General features: G+C 40.4%; 1 protein-coding gene across 5 annotated transcripts in view; it reads left to right on the forward strand.

Annotated features, from left to right (window-relative positions):
• The window catches only part of EPB41L5 (erythrocyte membrane protein band 4.1 like 5), a 96,671-nt gene that overhangs the window by 28,700 nt on the left and 53,729 nt on the right, over window positions 1-14,242 (forward strand). For all 5 annotated transcript variants that reach the window (XM_084774721.1, XM_084774725.1, XM_084774722.1 and 2 more), the window contains exons 11-16: window positions 132-201; window positions 4,364-4,533; window positions 5,704-5,810; window positions 7,418-7,445; window positions 12,534-12,573; window positions 12,914-13,029. In XM_084774721.1, coding sequence (XP_084630847.1) covers window positions 132-201; window positions 4,364-4,533; window positions 5,704-5,810; window positions 7,418-7,445; window positions 12,534-12,573; window positions 12,914-13,029 — 531 coding nt within the window. The remainder of the gene's footprint in view (window positions 1-131; window positions 202-4,363; window positions 4,534-5,703; window positions 5,811-7,417; window positions 7,446-12,533; window positions 12,574-12,913; window positions 13,030-14,242) is intronic.

Consider the following 14,242-nt stretch of genomic DNA (forward strand, 5'->3'; position numbering starts at 1 on the left):
TTTAGAGACTTTGACAGGCAGTGCTGACTGCCTTTACCTTCTTACCAGTGTTGAGAGTTAAGATGAGCAAACATGCTTGATACAGCAAAGGACTTTCCCCTAATCTGGCTGTTGATCTCATATTATTACAGGCCCAAGATAACCAGATTGGATTTTAAGAAGAACAAATTAACTCTAGTGGTTGTGGAAGATGATGATCAGGTAGGAATTGTACTGTATTACTTGTAACCTGGGGGATGGACCTCATTACTGTGGAGAGCCATAGACCAGAAGTAGCATTACTTAGACTTGTAAATTCTTCTTTCAGGCCATGCCATCCAAAAAGTGCACTTTTCTGCTGTGAAAGATAATATAAATGTTTATCATTTATTGTTTCTTTGTTGATAATGTGTCTGTAGTGGACAACGGTTACATTTAGGTGACTTTGTGCTTTATCTCCTAATAATAGAGTTAAAAGAATAAGCCAGCCCTCTGGCTCTTACAATACCTCCCCCTCAAGAAATGTTCCCTGAGCTTTAAACTATAGGAGTTATATTATATTTATTGGGGTCCAGCACCCTATGGTCTATTGACCTCTGCATTTTGACCAGGTATGTCTTTCTGTAATGATATCTGTGTTCCTCAGAAAGCAGCTTCTTTGATGAGGGGTGACCTCCACATTTTCCTGTGGATGTAGAGAAGTATTTATGGTAAGTTCTAAATTACACTGGTTTAGGAAAGTGGTCATAGTAGGTTCTTAGGTTCTCTGGCCTCACCAGCCACGAGTACTTGGCTGAATTTACAATGCCAAGTATAAATCCTCTCCAGTAAGCAGGCCCTAAGTGCAGTTAAGTGACTATTGGTTCATGACAGATGTAAGTGCTACTATGGCACCTGTAGGATTATCCTGTTGTGCTGGTCACTATTGTGTAGGCATTATAACCAGACTACTTACCTGTATTTCTCCTTTGGCAGCTTTTATGGCTCCTTATAATACTATGAAAGCTAGTCCTCAAGGAGGCGGCTTCCAGGTCAGGTCCAGATTGATTCCTCCAAGCCCTGTGTCCAGAGTATGCTGTGTCTTTAGCAATATATAATTACCTTCTTTGTCTGGAGGGCACTAAGGGTAAAGCAGCAAGTCTATATTGTTTTGGTTTCCCCTAACCAAAACTTGAAAGGAGGTTTTCCATGGCCGGCACTGGGTTTTTTTAGTTAGTTTATAGTATGTGTGTAATAGTAAACATAAAATAATACACTTCCTGACAGCTTTTTCTGACATCCTTTGTGTTATTCGTCCCACCTCCTTCCCTTTGCTTTCATAGCAACAGTGTCCGACCATTCCCTTCTCTTAATGCTCCCTTTTCCTCACGTTAGTTCAGGTTGTATACGCTCAGGTATAAGCATCTGGTGCTAGAATCTCCGCAGAGGAGAGCGTGCAGCCTGTGTCTCTGTGGGTCTGGCTTACCCTCTCAGTGTACTATTTTCCTCTTCAGTTATTTACCTGCAAATTTCATTTTATCTTTTTTTTTTTTTACAGCTAAATAGTATTCCACAGTATATATGACCACATTTTCATTATTCATTTATGTGTTGGGCATTTGGGTTGTTTGTATTTCCTAGCTGTTGTAAATACAACAACAGTGAACTTAGGTGAACAAATCAATGGAGTAGGATGTCAAGTCTTTGGGACATGGGCCAAAGAACGTTATAGCTGGATCATATATAACAGATTTTTGGGTTTTGTTTGTTTGTTTTTTGGGTTTGTTTTGTTTTGAGACAGGCTTTCTCTGTATATCCCTGGCTGTCCTGGAACCCTAGACCAGGCTGGTCTCAAACTCAGAGAGATCCGCCTGCCTCTGCCTCCTGAGTGCCGGGATTAAAGATGTGCACCACCACGCCCAGCAACAGATTTATTTTTAGTCGTGTTGTTGTTGTTAGAAAATCTAACTGCCAGAATGTGTACATCATTTTGGGTTCCACCACCAGTGAACTACATTTTCCTTTCCTTACTTGCTCACCATTTGTTATGTTGGTTATTGGTTGCTTTTTTTGTTGTTGTTGTTGTTTTGTTTTTTTGGTTTTTTGGGTTTTTTTGTCTTTGTTTTTTGTTTTTTACCTTTACCATTCTTTGCATTTCCCTGGTTGCTAAGGGTGTTGAACACTTTTGGAGATACTTCTCAAAATCTGTTAAGATTTTTAGGCTACTTTTTAATTGGGTTGCTTGTTTTCCTGACTGTTTTTTGAGTTCTTTCTATAGTCTGGGTACTAATCCTCTGTCATGAGTATAGCTGGAAAAGATGTCTCCTACTTTGTGCACTTCATCTTCACACAATTGATTGTTTCCATGGCTACAGAGAAGCCTTTTAGTTTTCTGAGGTCTTACTTGTCAGCTGTTGACTTAAGCTACTCGGCAAATGGGGTCTGGTCCAGAAAATACTTTGCTACACTATATCTTATAGGTCACTGTCTATGCTTTCTTCTAGTATTCTTCAACTCTCCATCTTCTCGCCTCAGTCTTCTGAACCCTGGTATTACAGCATATACCACCATACTCAGCTACAGCTAAAAGAGCTTTTTAAAATTAATGTGTATGGGTATTTTGTCGGAATGTATGTCTATACACCACATGCATGCCTGGTGCCTGTGGAAACCAGAAGGGGGCTGGGAGTGGAGGTGGGGTCAGGTCTCCTGGAACTGAAGCTACACTGTTACTGAGCTACCATATGGGTGCTGGGAAGTAAACCCAGGTCATGTGGAAAAGCTGCCAGCACTCTTAATGGCCCTTGAAGAGGCAGGTTCTGACTGGGAGAATAGTTTGTTGCTAACATTTGCCTTATTCATATAAGTACAGATGTTGTCTTAGTGTTTTCATGTTGTGAAGAGACACCATAACCAAGGCAACTCTTACAAAGGAAAACATGTCATTGGAGCCGGTTTCAGAGGTTTAGTCCACTATCGTCAAGACAGGAAGCACACAGGCAGGTGTGATCCATAGGTAGCAGAAGGAGACTGTATCATACTGGCCATGCTTGAACTTATAAGACCCTAACCTACCCCACAGCAGTACACTTTCTTCAGCAAGGCCACACCTAGTAAGTACCACTCCCTATGGGCTGGAGAGATGGCTCAGTCATTAAAGGCTAGGCTCACAACCAAAAATCTCAGTACAGTGTATGGGACCCATTCCTGTTCAGACCACCACAGATGTCAACAGTCCTTTACAGAAAAGAAGATGTAATGGTGTATTTAGGAATATGGCCTTGGAACTGGATAAGTATCTCAGGCTGGCCTCAAACTTGCCGTGATCTCCCTCCCTGTCTTTTAGTGCTGGGATTCCAGGCATGGAACTCCACATCTGATCTTTGCATGTCTTAAGATTTACTAAAAAGAGCTGTGTACAGTGGTGCATGCCTGTAATGCCAGCATTTGGGGAGGCAGAGGCAGGCATATCTTTGAGTTCAAAGCCAGCTTGGTCTACAGAGCAAGTACAGAACAGCCAAGGCTACACAGAGAAACCCTGTCTCAAAAACAAAAACAACAACAACAAAAAAGATTTACTAAATCATATATTTTTCTTTTCGGGGTTTTGTTTTATTGTGACAGGGTTTCCTGTGTAGCTCTGGTTGTCCTAGAACTCACTCTGTAGACCAAACTGGCCTCACTTGGAGTTCCACCTACTTCTGCCTTCCAAGTTCTGGAACTAAAAGCTTGCACACCTGACTTAGCACATGGTTTTGTTTGGTTTGTTTTTTGTTTTGGCTTCTGGGCTTTTCATGTGTGTGTTATGTTTACTTGTCCATTTAAAAGTGTGTATGAAGGTGTACATGTGTACGTGTGTTGATTGGGGCCAGATACTAGGTGTTGATTACTGACCACCCTAACCCTTTGACAGGGTCTCTACTGAGCCTAGAGCTCACATACTTGACAAGATGGCCAGCCCCATACTCACCAATCCCCCCAAAAGCTTCAGAGAACAAGCTGGTTTTTTAAGGCATATTTTATTTTTAGTTATCTGTATAGGGTATGAGTGGGGTTTTAGTGCAGGTGACCTTGGAGGCCATTAGATGTAGAGCTGGAGTTACAGACTGTTGTGAGCTGTCTGATGTGGGTGCTGGCAACCAAACATGTGTACTGAAGGAGCCGTGCCTTTATTTAACCACTGAGCCATCTCTCTGCCATCTTTATTTACTTTTCTGGCCAGCTGGCCTGGCATTTACTGTGTATGCCGTGCTGGCTTTGACCTGGTAGCTTGCCTTCCGGGCCTGGCATTATAGGCATGCAGCACATGCTTGGCTAACTCTTGGTATTCGTATGGATGTGTTTGCATTGTCGCAACAGAAGACATGGCTGTTTGACTTCATAAACACTGCTTTGTCTTTTTCAGGGCAAAGAGCAAGAGCATACCTTTGTCTTTAGGCTCGATCATCCTAAAGCCTGCAAACACTTGTGGAAATGTGCTGTGGAGCACCATGCCTTCTTCCGCCTCCGAGGGCCTGTCCAAAAGAGCTCTCACCGATCAGGGTTCATTCGGCTAGGATCACGGTTTAGATACAGGTTAGTTTCTCGTAAGGTTTTACATCGTTCGATCTTGCACACGGGCCAGAAAAATTAGTCCAACTCTGATTTTATTGAGGCAGAAACCAAGACAGAAATAATGTATATTGCCAAAGATACTCATTGGCCAAAATTTTTAAAGAAGTAATGTTATTGTTAATTTCTTGACCACATGAGAAATCAGTTACATTATTTATATATATTAATCAAGCCACAATTTAAATGTGTATAACAAGATAGAGTATCTAAGAGGTTGCTCTCATACAGAAAATGTATAAGGTATTAGTACAAACAGTACTTTGGCTCCCTATAAACCTGATGAGCAGTTGCTTTTACCGGCTCCTCTGTCATGAATTTGAATTGTCTCAGTTGGTGTTACATTTGAGTAGCTGGTCAACTTGAGTCTTCAGCATACCGTCATCGGAATTAGGTAAGGAATGCGTGACAGAGCTGTAACGCAGCAAGTCAGCCCCAGAGAGTTCTTTTTTTTGGGGGGGGGGGGTTGGGTTTGGGTTTCAGTTTTAGTTTTTTGAGACAGGGCATCTCTGTGTAGCCGTGACTGTCCAGGACTTGCTTTGTAGACCAGGCTGGCCTCAAACTTTAAGCAATCCACCTGCTTCTGCCTCCCGAGTGCTGGGATTAAAAGCGTGGGTGCCACCACACCCGGCTCCTGGAGAGTTAAGATAATGTGTGTCATTCTCATGTCAAAATGCTAAGGCTTTTCTTAGCTGGAAACCAGACAAGTACAATAGTAGTTTTTGAAGTATCTGTGGAAACTTTTGTATAATAATCACAGAAAAAGTAACTGGATTTGGTGTTGAAGACATAGTTCCTTGGTGTAGAGTGCTTGCCTAGCATGTTCAAGGCCTGAAGTATAATCCACAGAGCCACAAAAGAGCGAGCAGGAAATCTGATTCTGGATTACACATTTTGCATTGATTCATGTGGATAGGCAAGGAAATGGTGCTTCCCTGAGGGAGAAATCTTATATTATTAATGTTACATATTTTATCAAAGCCTGGAAAGTAAAAAAATAGTTGGATAAAGAGAAAAAAACATGGTTCCCTGAGCATGCTTCTTTGCAGGGTAATCTGAATGTAAACATCTAACTCCTGTGTGTCTGGCTGCCTCACACGGTCTCACTTTCTCCACTTGCCTGATTTATTTTAGTGGAAAAACAGAGTATCAGACCACAAAAACTAATAAAGCAAGAAGATCGACCTCCTTTGAAAGAAGGCCCAGCAAGCGGTACTCCCGGCGGACCCTACAAATGAGAGGTGAAGTGCAGCTCTGCTCCACAGGCTTGTCCTTGCTTGCCAGTCATCATGATGGAAAGGAAGCTGAGTCTTGTCAAGTCCATTTTAGTTAACTAAACCTATCCTTACATGAGTGGGGTTTTTTGCTTGCTTGCTTTTTTCTTTCTTTCTTTCTTTTTTTCTTTCTTTCTTTCTTCCTTTCTTCCTTCCTTCCTTCCTTCCTTCCTTTCTTTCTTTCTTCCTTCCTTTCTTTCTTTTCAAGACAGGGTTTCTTTGTGTAGCCTTTGCTGTCCTGGACTCACTTTGTAGACCAGGCTGGCCTCGAACTCACAGCAATCTCTGCATTCCTCTGCCTCCCAAGTGCTGGGATTAAAGGCATTCGCCACCATGTCCATCTCTTGTATGAGTTTTATAAGCTACATTTTAATGGCTCCTGTAATTTGCTTAGAGTAAACCCAGTAGTAATCTCCCTCCGAATGATGTTCTGGGTGGTATTTTCAGTTTTGTGTGTTTGCACTGGAGCAGTATTTTCTCTCTTGTCTTTCAAATCTCATGATGAAATGCCTCTTCATCCCCTTGAATAGTTTTAATAGCATGTAATGAATATATTTTTAATTTTTTATGTGTGTACATGCATACATGTGCACATGTGACGTTTTATGCGCCGTGTGAAGGCCAGTTCCCTAGCCTGGAGTTAGAGGCAGTTGTGAGCCGCTGCCTGTTTTGAGTCCTGAGACTTGAACCAGGTCCTCTGGAAGAGCAACAAGTACTCGTCACCACTAAACCATCTCTCTAGCCCCAAAGATTATTTCAGTAAAAATTCTTCCATATTAGGCCGATGAGACAATCCCTGGGCCCATAAAGGGAAAGAAAGCAAACTTCAAAAGTTACACCTCCCGCCCCCTTCTCTGTCTGTCTGTCTGTCTCTGTCTGTCTGTCTCTCTCTCTGTCTCTTTCTCTCTCTCTCTCTCTCTCTCTCTCTCTCTCTCTCTCTCTCTCTCTCTCTCTCACACACACACACACACACACACACACACACACACACACACACACTTTAAAAATAAATCCTTAGCTGGTGCACGTCTTTAATCCCAGCACTCAGGAGGCAGAGGCAGGCAGATTGCTGTGAGTTCAAGGCCAGCCTGATCAACAAAGGGAGTTCAGGACAGCCAAGGCTACACAGAGAAACCCTGTCTCAAAAAACAAAAAAGTAAATATAAAATAAATCCTTAAAAATAGAGTAGGAGGCTGGAGAGATGTCTCAGCAGTTAAGAGAATAGAGGACCTGAATTTGGTTCAGCACCTACATCAAGCAGCTCACAAGTGCCTGTAGCTCCAGCTCCAAGAGATCTGATCCCGTGTGCTCCAGGGCCACCTGCTCCCATGTGCATATACCCACACATACACCCAGGTCCACAGAAACAAAAATACAGTCATAGAAAAGAAAAGAGCAGATGTTGTTCGGCAGCACTGACTGCTGCTGTCACCTTACTGGTCTGACCTCCAGCACAGTGTGTGGTTGGGAAGTATGTTTTTACAGAGCAGCTGGTCCAGGTTTTACTTTGAATAGTGTGGCAATTTGTCATGCAGGGTGGACTAATAAGCTGTTATCTTTTCTCCTCTGTCAGCAAGCACAACAAAACCTGAAGATCTTGGGTAAGTAATGCCTTGCAATGTAGGAACTGAGACAACTTATATTGTTGAAGTCATTAATTAAACAAACACTTGTTGAAGACCTTGCCAAATGTCAGGTTTTTCACAGGCTTTGGGAGGATCGTAGGGAACAAATAAACACCAGGTAGAATTGACATTCAGAACAATTAAGCAGCTGCCAGGAGTAGAGTGGAAGAGTAGCCGTGTCACTCATATTGAGAATGTCCGAGAAGAAGGGTAGGTTTGGAGATGAGCACTTTTATTCTAGGCTAAACTGCACTTAGTCATACATACTTTGCACCTCTATGTTAGTGGATTTGGCTTGCTAGTATTTGTTGATCTGTATGTCTGTATTCATCAGAGTGTTGGTATGAGAGCGATTCCTAACCTCACAGAATAAGTTGGTAAATAATCCCTCCTCTTCAAAGAATGTTTTTATTGTATTTTTTATTCTGTAATATGTTTTATTTAATTTTATTCTATGCACTTGGTATGAAGGTGTCAGAATCCCTGGAACTGGAGTTACAGACAGTTGTGAGCTGCCATATGGGTGCTAGCAATTGAATCCTGGTCCTTTGCAAGAGCAGACAGTGCTCTAACCACTGAGCCATCTCTCCAGCCTCCCTCTTCTGTTTTTTAAGAAGAGTTTGTAAGGATTTGATACGAATTCTTTCTTAACACTGTGATAATATTTATTAAAGCCATCCAATCTGGCTTGTCTCTAGTTAGCTTTTAAAATTCTTAATTCGGTCAACTGTTGTACACATATTTAGATTGTCCTCATCATCAGTCAGGTTGCGAGTGTGGAAAATTAGTCTTTTTTTTTTTTTAAAGCTATCTTAATTCCTGGGAGTGTCGATCATATTTTTCCAGGTTGTTTCTGTAAGATAGTAGTGCTGGGCCTGAGTCTTTTGTCTTAAGCTGTTTTCTCCCTTTTCTCTTAATCCAGCTGACGATTTGTCACTTTGTTAACCCTTTCATTAATTTTTGCTCTAATATTTGTTCCTTCTTGTTATTTGAGGTTTAGTTTGCTGTGGCTACTTCCTCCTCTTCTTCCTGGGTTCTTGTCTGTTTGTTCCCTGGGGCCTCCTGCAAGCCAGCTAGGCCAGTGCTCTACCACTGCTGCCTCTTGAGAAGGCTGCATTGTTCTGTTGTTTGCTGAGTGTCTTAGAGACAGTCTCACTTTGCAGCCCTAGCTGGCCTGGAACTTAAAGCTTACACACCAGGCTCAGCCTATGTTGTTTGAAACAAAGTTTTAAGGCAGCCCATACTAGCCTTAAGTCTGTAGTCTTTCTGCCTTAGCTAAATGCTGGGCATTGGAGGGGTGCGCTGCTACACCCAGCTTACTTGTTTTTATGTGACCTCAAAGTGGGAGTTAGGTTATTTGAGATTTTTGTTAATGCTTTATGTTTTTCAGAAAGGGTCTCATAAGGCCAGACTGATCTCAAACTTGCTGTGTACCGTAGACAAAATTTAAACTTGACCCTGGTGCATCAGCTTTGGGATTCCGCCCTGAGCTAACCACACCTGACAGGAGGTCATTGTTGTTGTTGTTGTTCATCAGCTTTGGGATTCCGCCCTGAGCTAACCACACCTGACAGGAGGTCATTGTTGTTGTTGTTATTGTTGTTGTTGTTGTTGTTGTTGTTGTTGTTGTTATTATTATTATTATTATTATTATTATTATTATTATTATTATTATTTTGAAATGACGCTCCAGCTATAAAGGTCCACTGAGCACTATTTAACTGCCAGATGTAAATCATGGTGTGTTTTGTTTCTATTTTTTAGTTCATCCTACTTTATTTTCTAATCCATGATTTCTCTTCAGAACCATTTGTTGTTTAGGAATAGACTGCTTAATTTCCCCATATATGTTGATATTTTAAATTTCCTACTTACCTTCATTACTAAACAATATGTTGTATATTATTTTAGTCTCTTTAAATGTGTTGACTGGATTCTAGTAGCTCCATTAATTCAGTTGTATGTATTACAGGGTTTTTCAAAAATAACAATGTATTGGTGTCTCCCAGATGATTATTGAACAGTCAGCTTCAAAGCTGGGTATAGTGGCAACAAGTCAAACCCAGCACTTAGGAAGCAGAGGCAGATGGGTCTGGATCGCTGAGTCTGAGGACAACCGGGTCCATATAGCAAGACCTTGTCTCAGAAAGAATATGTTAATAATAATAATAACAACAATGACAAAAATCAGTAATAAACACATACAGGCTTTCAGAAGTTAAGTGGTAAGAGAGCTCAGTTTCTCCTGAAGTAATTTCATACAGTTCTCTGGAAAAGCTGAGTATTCATGCCCTTCACTCTTGCCCTTACCACTCTCTGTGCATGAATGGTTTTGTTCCAGTGGACCATGGAAAACAGCCTTTTTGTACTCTGCTGTTTCATAAGATGTACAAGTTTGAGTAACAGGCAGGTCTGTAAATTGCTGGTGCTGTTTTTTGTTTTGTTTTGTTTTGTTTTTAATGTTTTCTCTTGTGAGCTTGGACTAAAAGTACATTAAGAAAACAGTATTTTAAAGGATGGTTGATGGTTTTAGTTACTAACACAAATTTCTCCTGTTTGAGCTTCCTTCTCACTGGGTGAGGCTGTAGACATACGCCTTTGTAGCTGGGTTAGAGGCAGCCTTGAGCCAGGAAAGGGGAGAGAGATCAAGTAGGGACTGTATATGACAGAGAATCTCTTGCTGCATGTGGTACTGGACAGAGGCCGTTCTCTCAGATGCTCTGAATATACACCTCTGATCAGAAACCAAGTTTACTATCAAAGTGTCTTGAATTAACCTCAGTTGTCTCTTGGTTAATAGTGCTTTGCTTTCATCTTTGTGAAACTAAGCATCAAACCCAGGGCCACTTGCATGCTTGACAAGCCTTCTTCTACCAGGGACCTACATCCCAAGCCCTACTTTTTAACTATTAAGAAATTATGACAAAAGTAGTGTTAACTGGGTGGTGGCACACTGTTAATCCCAGCACTCGGGAGGCAGAGGCATATGGATCGCTGTGAGTTCCAGGCCAGCCTGGTCTACATTGTGAGTCCAGGACAGCCAAGACTACACAAAAAAAAACCCTGTCTCAAAAAAACAAACAAACAAAACAAAAAACAAAAAAAAAGAAGAAGAAGAAAAGAAAAGGAATGTTTCAAAGCAACAAATCTCCTGGAAGTCATCCATGCCCTTAATAGTCAGGAGTGAGACAGTAATTGAAGTCAGTGGTTAAGAATGCTGCCTGCTCTTCCAGAGGACCCAAGTTAGACTCCTTGCTCTCACATTGGGCAGCTTACAACTACCTGTAACTCCAGTTCCAAGGAATCCAAGCCGCCTTCTGGCCTCTTCAGACACCCTTATACAACACACGCATACACACGCACGTGCGCGCACACACACACACAAATGGAATGAATCTCTTTTAAAAATGGGGAATGAGATGCGTCACTGGATAAAGACTGAGCGTGTCCAGAGCCTGATGTTGTCAGTTGGATCCTCAGGACCCACGAGGTGGAGAGAATCTCTTGCTGGTTGTCTTGACCTCCGAACATGCACACACAAAGTAAACGTTTTTTAAAAAAACAAACACTTTTAAAATTCTAGGTGTGATGTTTTTGATAAAGCTTAAGTCTCATTGCCACATTACTTGTACTAACTACAATAATTCTCTGTAAGTTATATAAAACTGAGTGCTTTGAATACAAGTTGTAAGTAAAAATGGAATTATTAATTAAAAAATTAACCTATACCAAATCAGAGATTTAGAAAAAGCCAGAGAGAAAACTAGTTAGGGCAGTGGCTTTCAGCCTCTGGTGGGTAGTGGCCCCTTTGGGAGTCAGACAAGTCCTTCACAGGAGTCCCCTATCAGATGTTTACATTACGGCTCATGAAGTAGCAACCAAGTAATTTTATAGTTGGGTCAGCACAACATGAGGAACTGTATTAAAGTGTCACAACATTAAGAAGGTTAAGAGCCACTGGCTTAGGTTATATAGACTTTTTAAACTCTTCATAGACGTTTGGGAGAAAGAAGTTGGAAGTTTCCCAATATAAATGATACTGGGATGGGAGTGCTCAGTACCCTATTTGGCTCAAGGCACCTGATAGCATGTGGCCAAAGATAACTGGTAATGTAAGGCACGGTTAAAATGGGTGTATATGGAAAATACAAATAGCCATAGAAAAGCAAGTGTTTGATAGTAAATGTGACATTGTAGCTTGAGGAACCACCAAAACAATTCCACTGCTACAAAGTATTAAGATTGTTAATGCTGCTTTGAATAGCCTATGTATAATCATAGGAAGTAAAGCCACTAGGCATGGTGCCTAGCCACCTTTAATCTCACCTTTAGTCTCAGCACTCCAAAGGTAATGGCAGGCAGATCTGAGTTGAGGCCAGACTAGTCTACATAGCAAGTTCCACGTTAGCCAATACTGTGTAATAAGACCCTGTCTCAAAAAAAAAAAAAAACCTGGAATTTTATATGGTTTATTTTATTAGTAGTAAAGGAAAAATTATAATTATATAACATTAAAAGTAAAATGTAATATAAACTTACAGGTAGACTTTATATGTATGTGTGTACATATGTCAATCTTACCAAAAGGCTACACAATCATGCTGTTGGGTTTTATTTTCTCAGTGACACAGTCTTCAGATCAATACAAATTGATACCTTAGAGAGAGCTAAGATACATATTTATACAGGTGGTGAATTCACAAACACAAGATGTTACTAACATTAGTTCCATGAAAACATTTTTAATATGTTTTATTAATTTATTCATATTACATCTCAATTGTTATCCCATCCCTGTACCCTCCCATTCTTCCCTCCCTCTCATCCATGAAAATATATTTTAAGCTATGCTTTAAAATACCACTTTAATAGGGAGTTAGATGTGTATTTTAAATTTTTGAACTTATTTTACATTCATTTTGAGGGTTTTGTAATCAATTTTTTTCCAATTTGAGTCTATATTCATGTCTGTTCAGCTTTTTAAAAAACTGTATTTTAACTACATTTCTCCCTTCCTTCCAATCCCTTATGTATAGTTTTTGATAGACTTATTTTTCTTTACAGAGTTCATAATGCTTCAGCCCAGAACAATGACTCCCAGCAGGTAAGACAGCAAGCTACCAAAGTGTTAGTTAGCTATAGTCACTGTCTGAATTAATTGGATTTTGTAGTTCGTGATCTTTTATAATTTTTTTACATTTTCTTATCTCCATCACTTCTTCTGTTTTCCTAAGATACTGTAAGAAGAACAAATGATTCATAAAACAGTTTTTGTCCCTATAAATCTGGGACAACAGTAAGTTGTGAGTGTTCACTTATCTAAAATTCAAACATTTGATTACATTTATGTACTGTATAGATAGCACTCAATTTTAGTACTGTGTTTCTTGATGTTGGTATTTCTGTTTGTTAGCATTTGACTTTACTTATAATTCTGCCCAAAGGCTTGGGGAGTGAGGTCTCCTGTGCCCGTGGCTCCTTCCTCAGGCTCTGGTCCCGTGCTGGTGGAGATAGAGAATCTGCCACAGAACTCTGCAGCAGACCAGCACGACAGGAAATGGTTTGTTGACTTCCTAAACCAAAATACTGCTTGCATAATTGTATTCTGAAAATTAAGCTATAATCTTAAGGTACCTTAAATATGATTGAAGACAAATTATTCATATTTGTGAACTGAAAGGAGCAGTCAGGGATGGTGAGCACAAAGTTTGTGCATGAAAAAGGGAGGACAGCTGTCTAAAGCAGACATGAGACAGCTGCCCTCACTTTCCTTGATAATAGTCTGGGGGTGGCTGACTATAGTCTTTAAAAGATTCCAGTTTGAGGAGCTGGAGAAAAAAAACCAGTGAAAGTGAAAATATTTATAAAACAGTAAACACACAAATATGGATACTTTGTGGCTCGTTGGCTTTAATCAGTTGGTGCTTTTTTTAGAAAGCTTGTGGCTTTGGGAGGGGTTCCTTGGAATTTTTTGGGCTGAGTGGTTCTATCAGATAAATCATCTGTTCAAGCTTTGTATCTGTTTATTGAATGCACTTGGATGATTCATGGGATTTTTCACTTTTTCTCTTGCTCTTAGTTGAAATCTAAATCTGAAATCTAATGAATTTTCTGTGGTGTTCTCAAGGTTTGGGTTGGCTTTCTGTGCAGCCAGTTCTTCCTTCATGGTGGTGGGTCAGCAGTGGCTGGTGGTCAGCTCTGCTCTGTGCTGTGTATTCTTTCCACGGTGTTGTTGGCTTAACTAACTACAGGATGCTTTGCCTGCGACGATTGGGTATTTCAGTGCCAGGTAACTAGCAGTTAAGATCAAAGGGGAGTTCCTTCCTTCTGTTCTTTTAAAAATTTCTTTGCCTTTTTGTCCTTTGGGGAATATGGTACAGGGCACTTTAGATGTGTGTTCATGTACACATACCAAAAGAATAACAAATGAGGCCTGTAGATGTGAAATTTTAGTCTTTATTTAAGACATTTTAAAAAGTTTCAGTTTCTTGCTGAAGATAACAGCTCCAGCCAGCATTTGTGCTCCATCTTCATGATGTGCAACTGACACCCATTGTCACACAAAAATAGTGACAAGACTTAGCTGTACAAGAACTGTCTTAATGTATGCGTGGCTTATTTAATTCCAAGTGAGACTAATTGACATCCTGTGTTATGCCGCTGTCTTTATTTAATTTCATTTCAATGAGTACATAGCTAAACCTGTTTAATTTGATTTGCTAGGCACTACCAGTGTCTTTGATGTAGCCTTTAGAGAGAATATTGAATTTGAG

Source organism: Acomys minous (genome assembly GCF_964271855.1).
Source record: "Acomys minous genome assembly, chromosome: 1".
NCBI classification, from domain to species: Eukaryota; Metazoa; Chordata; class Mammalia; order Rodentia; family Muridae; genus Acomys; species Acomys minous.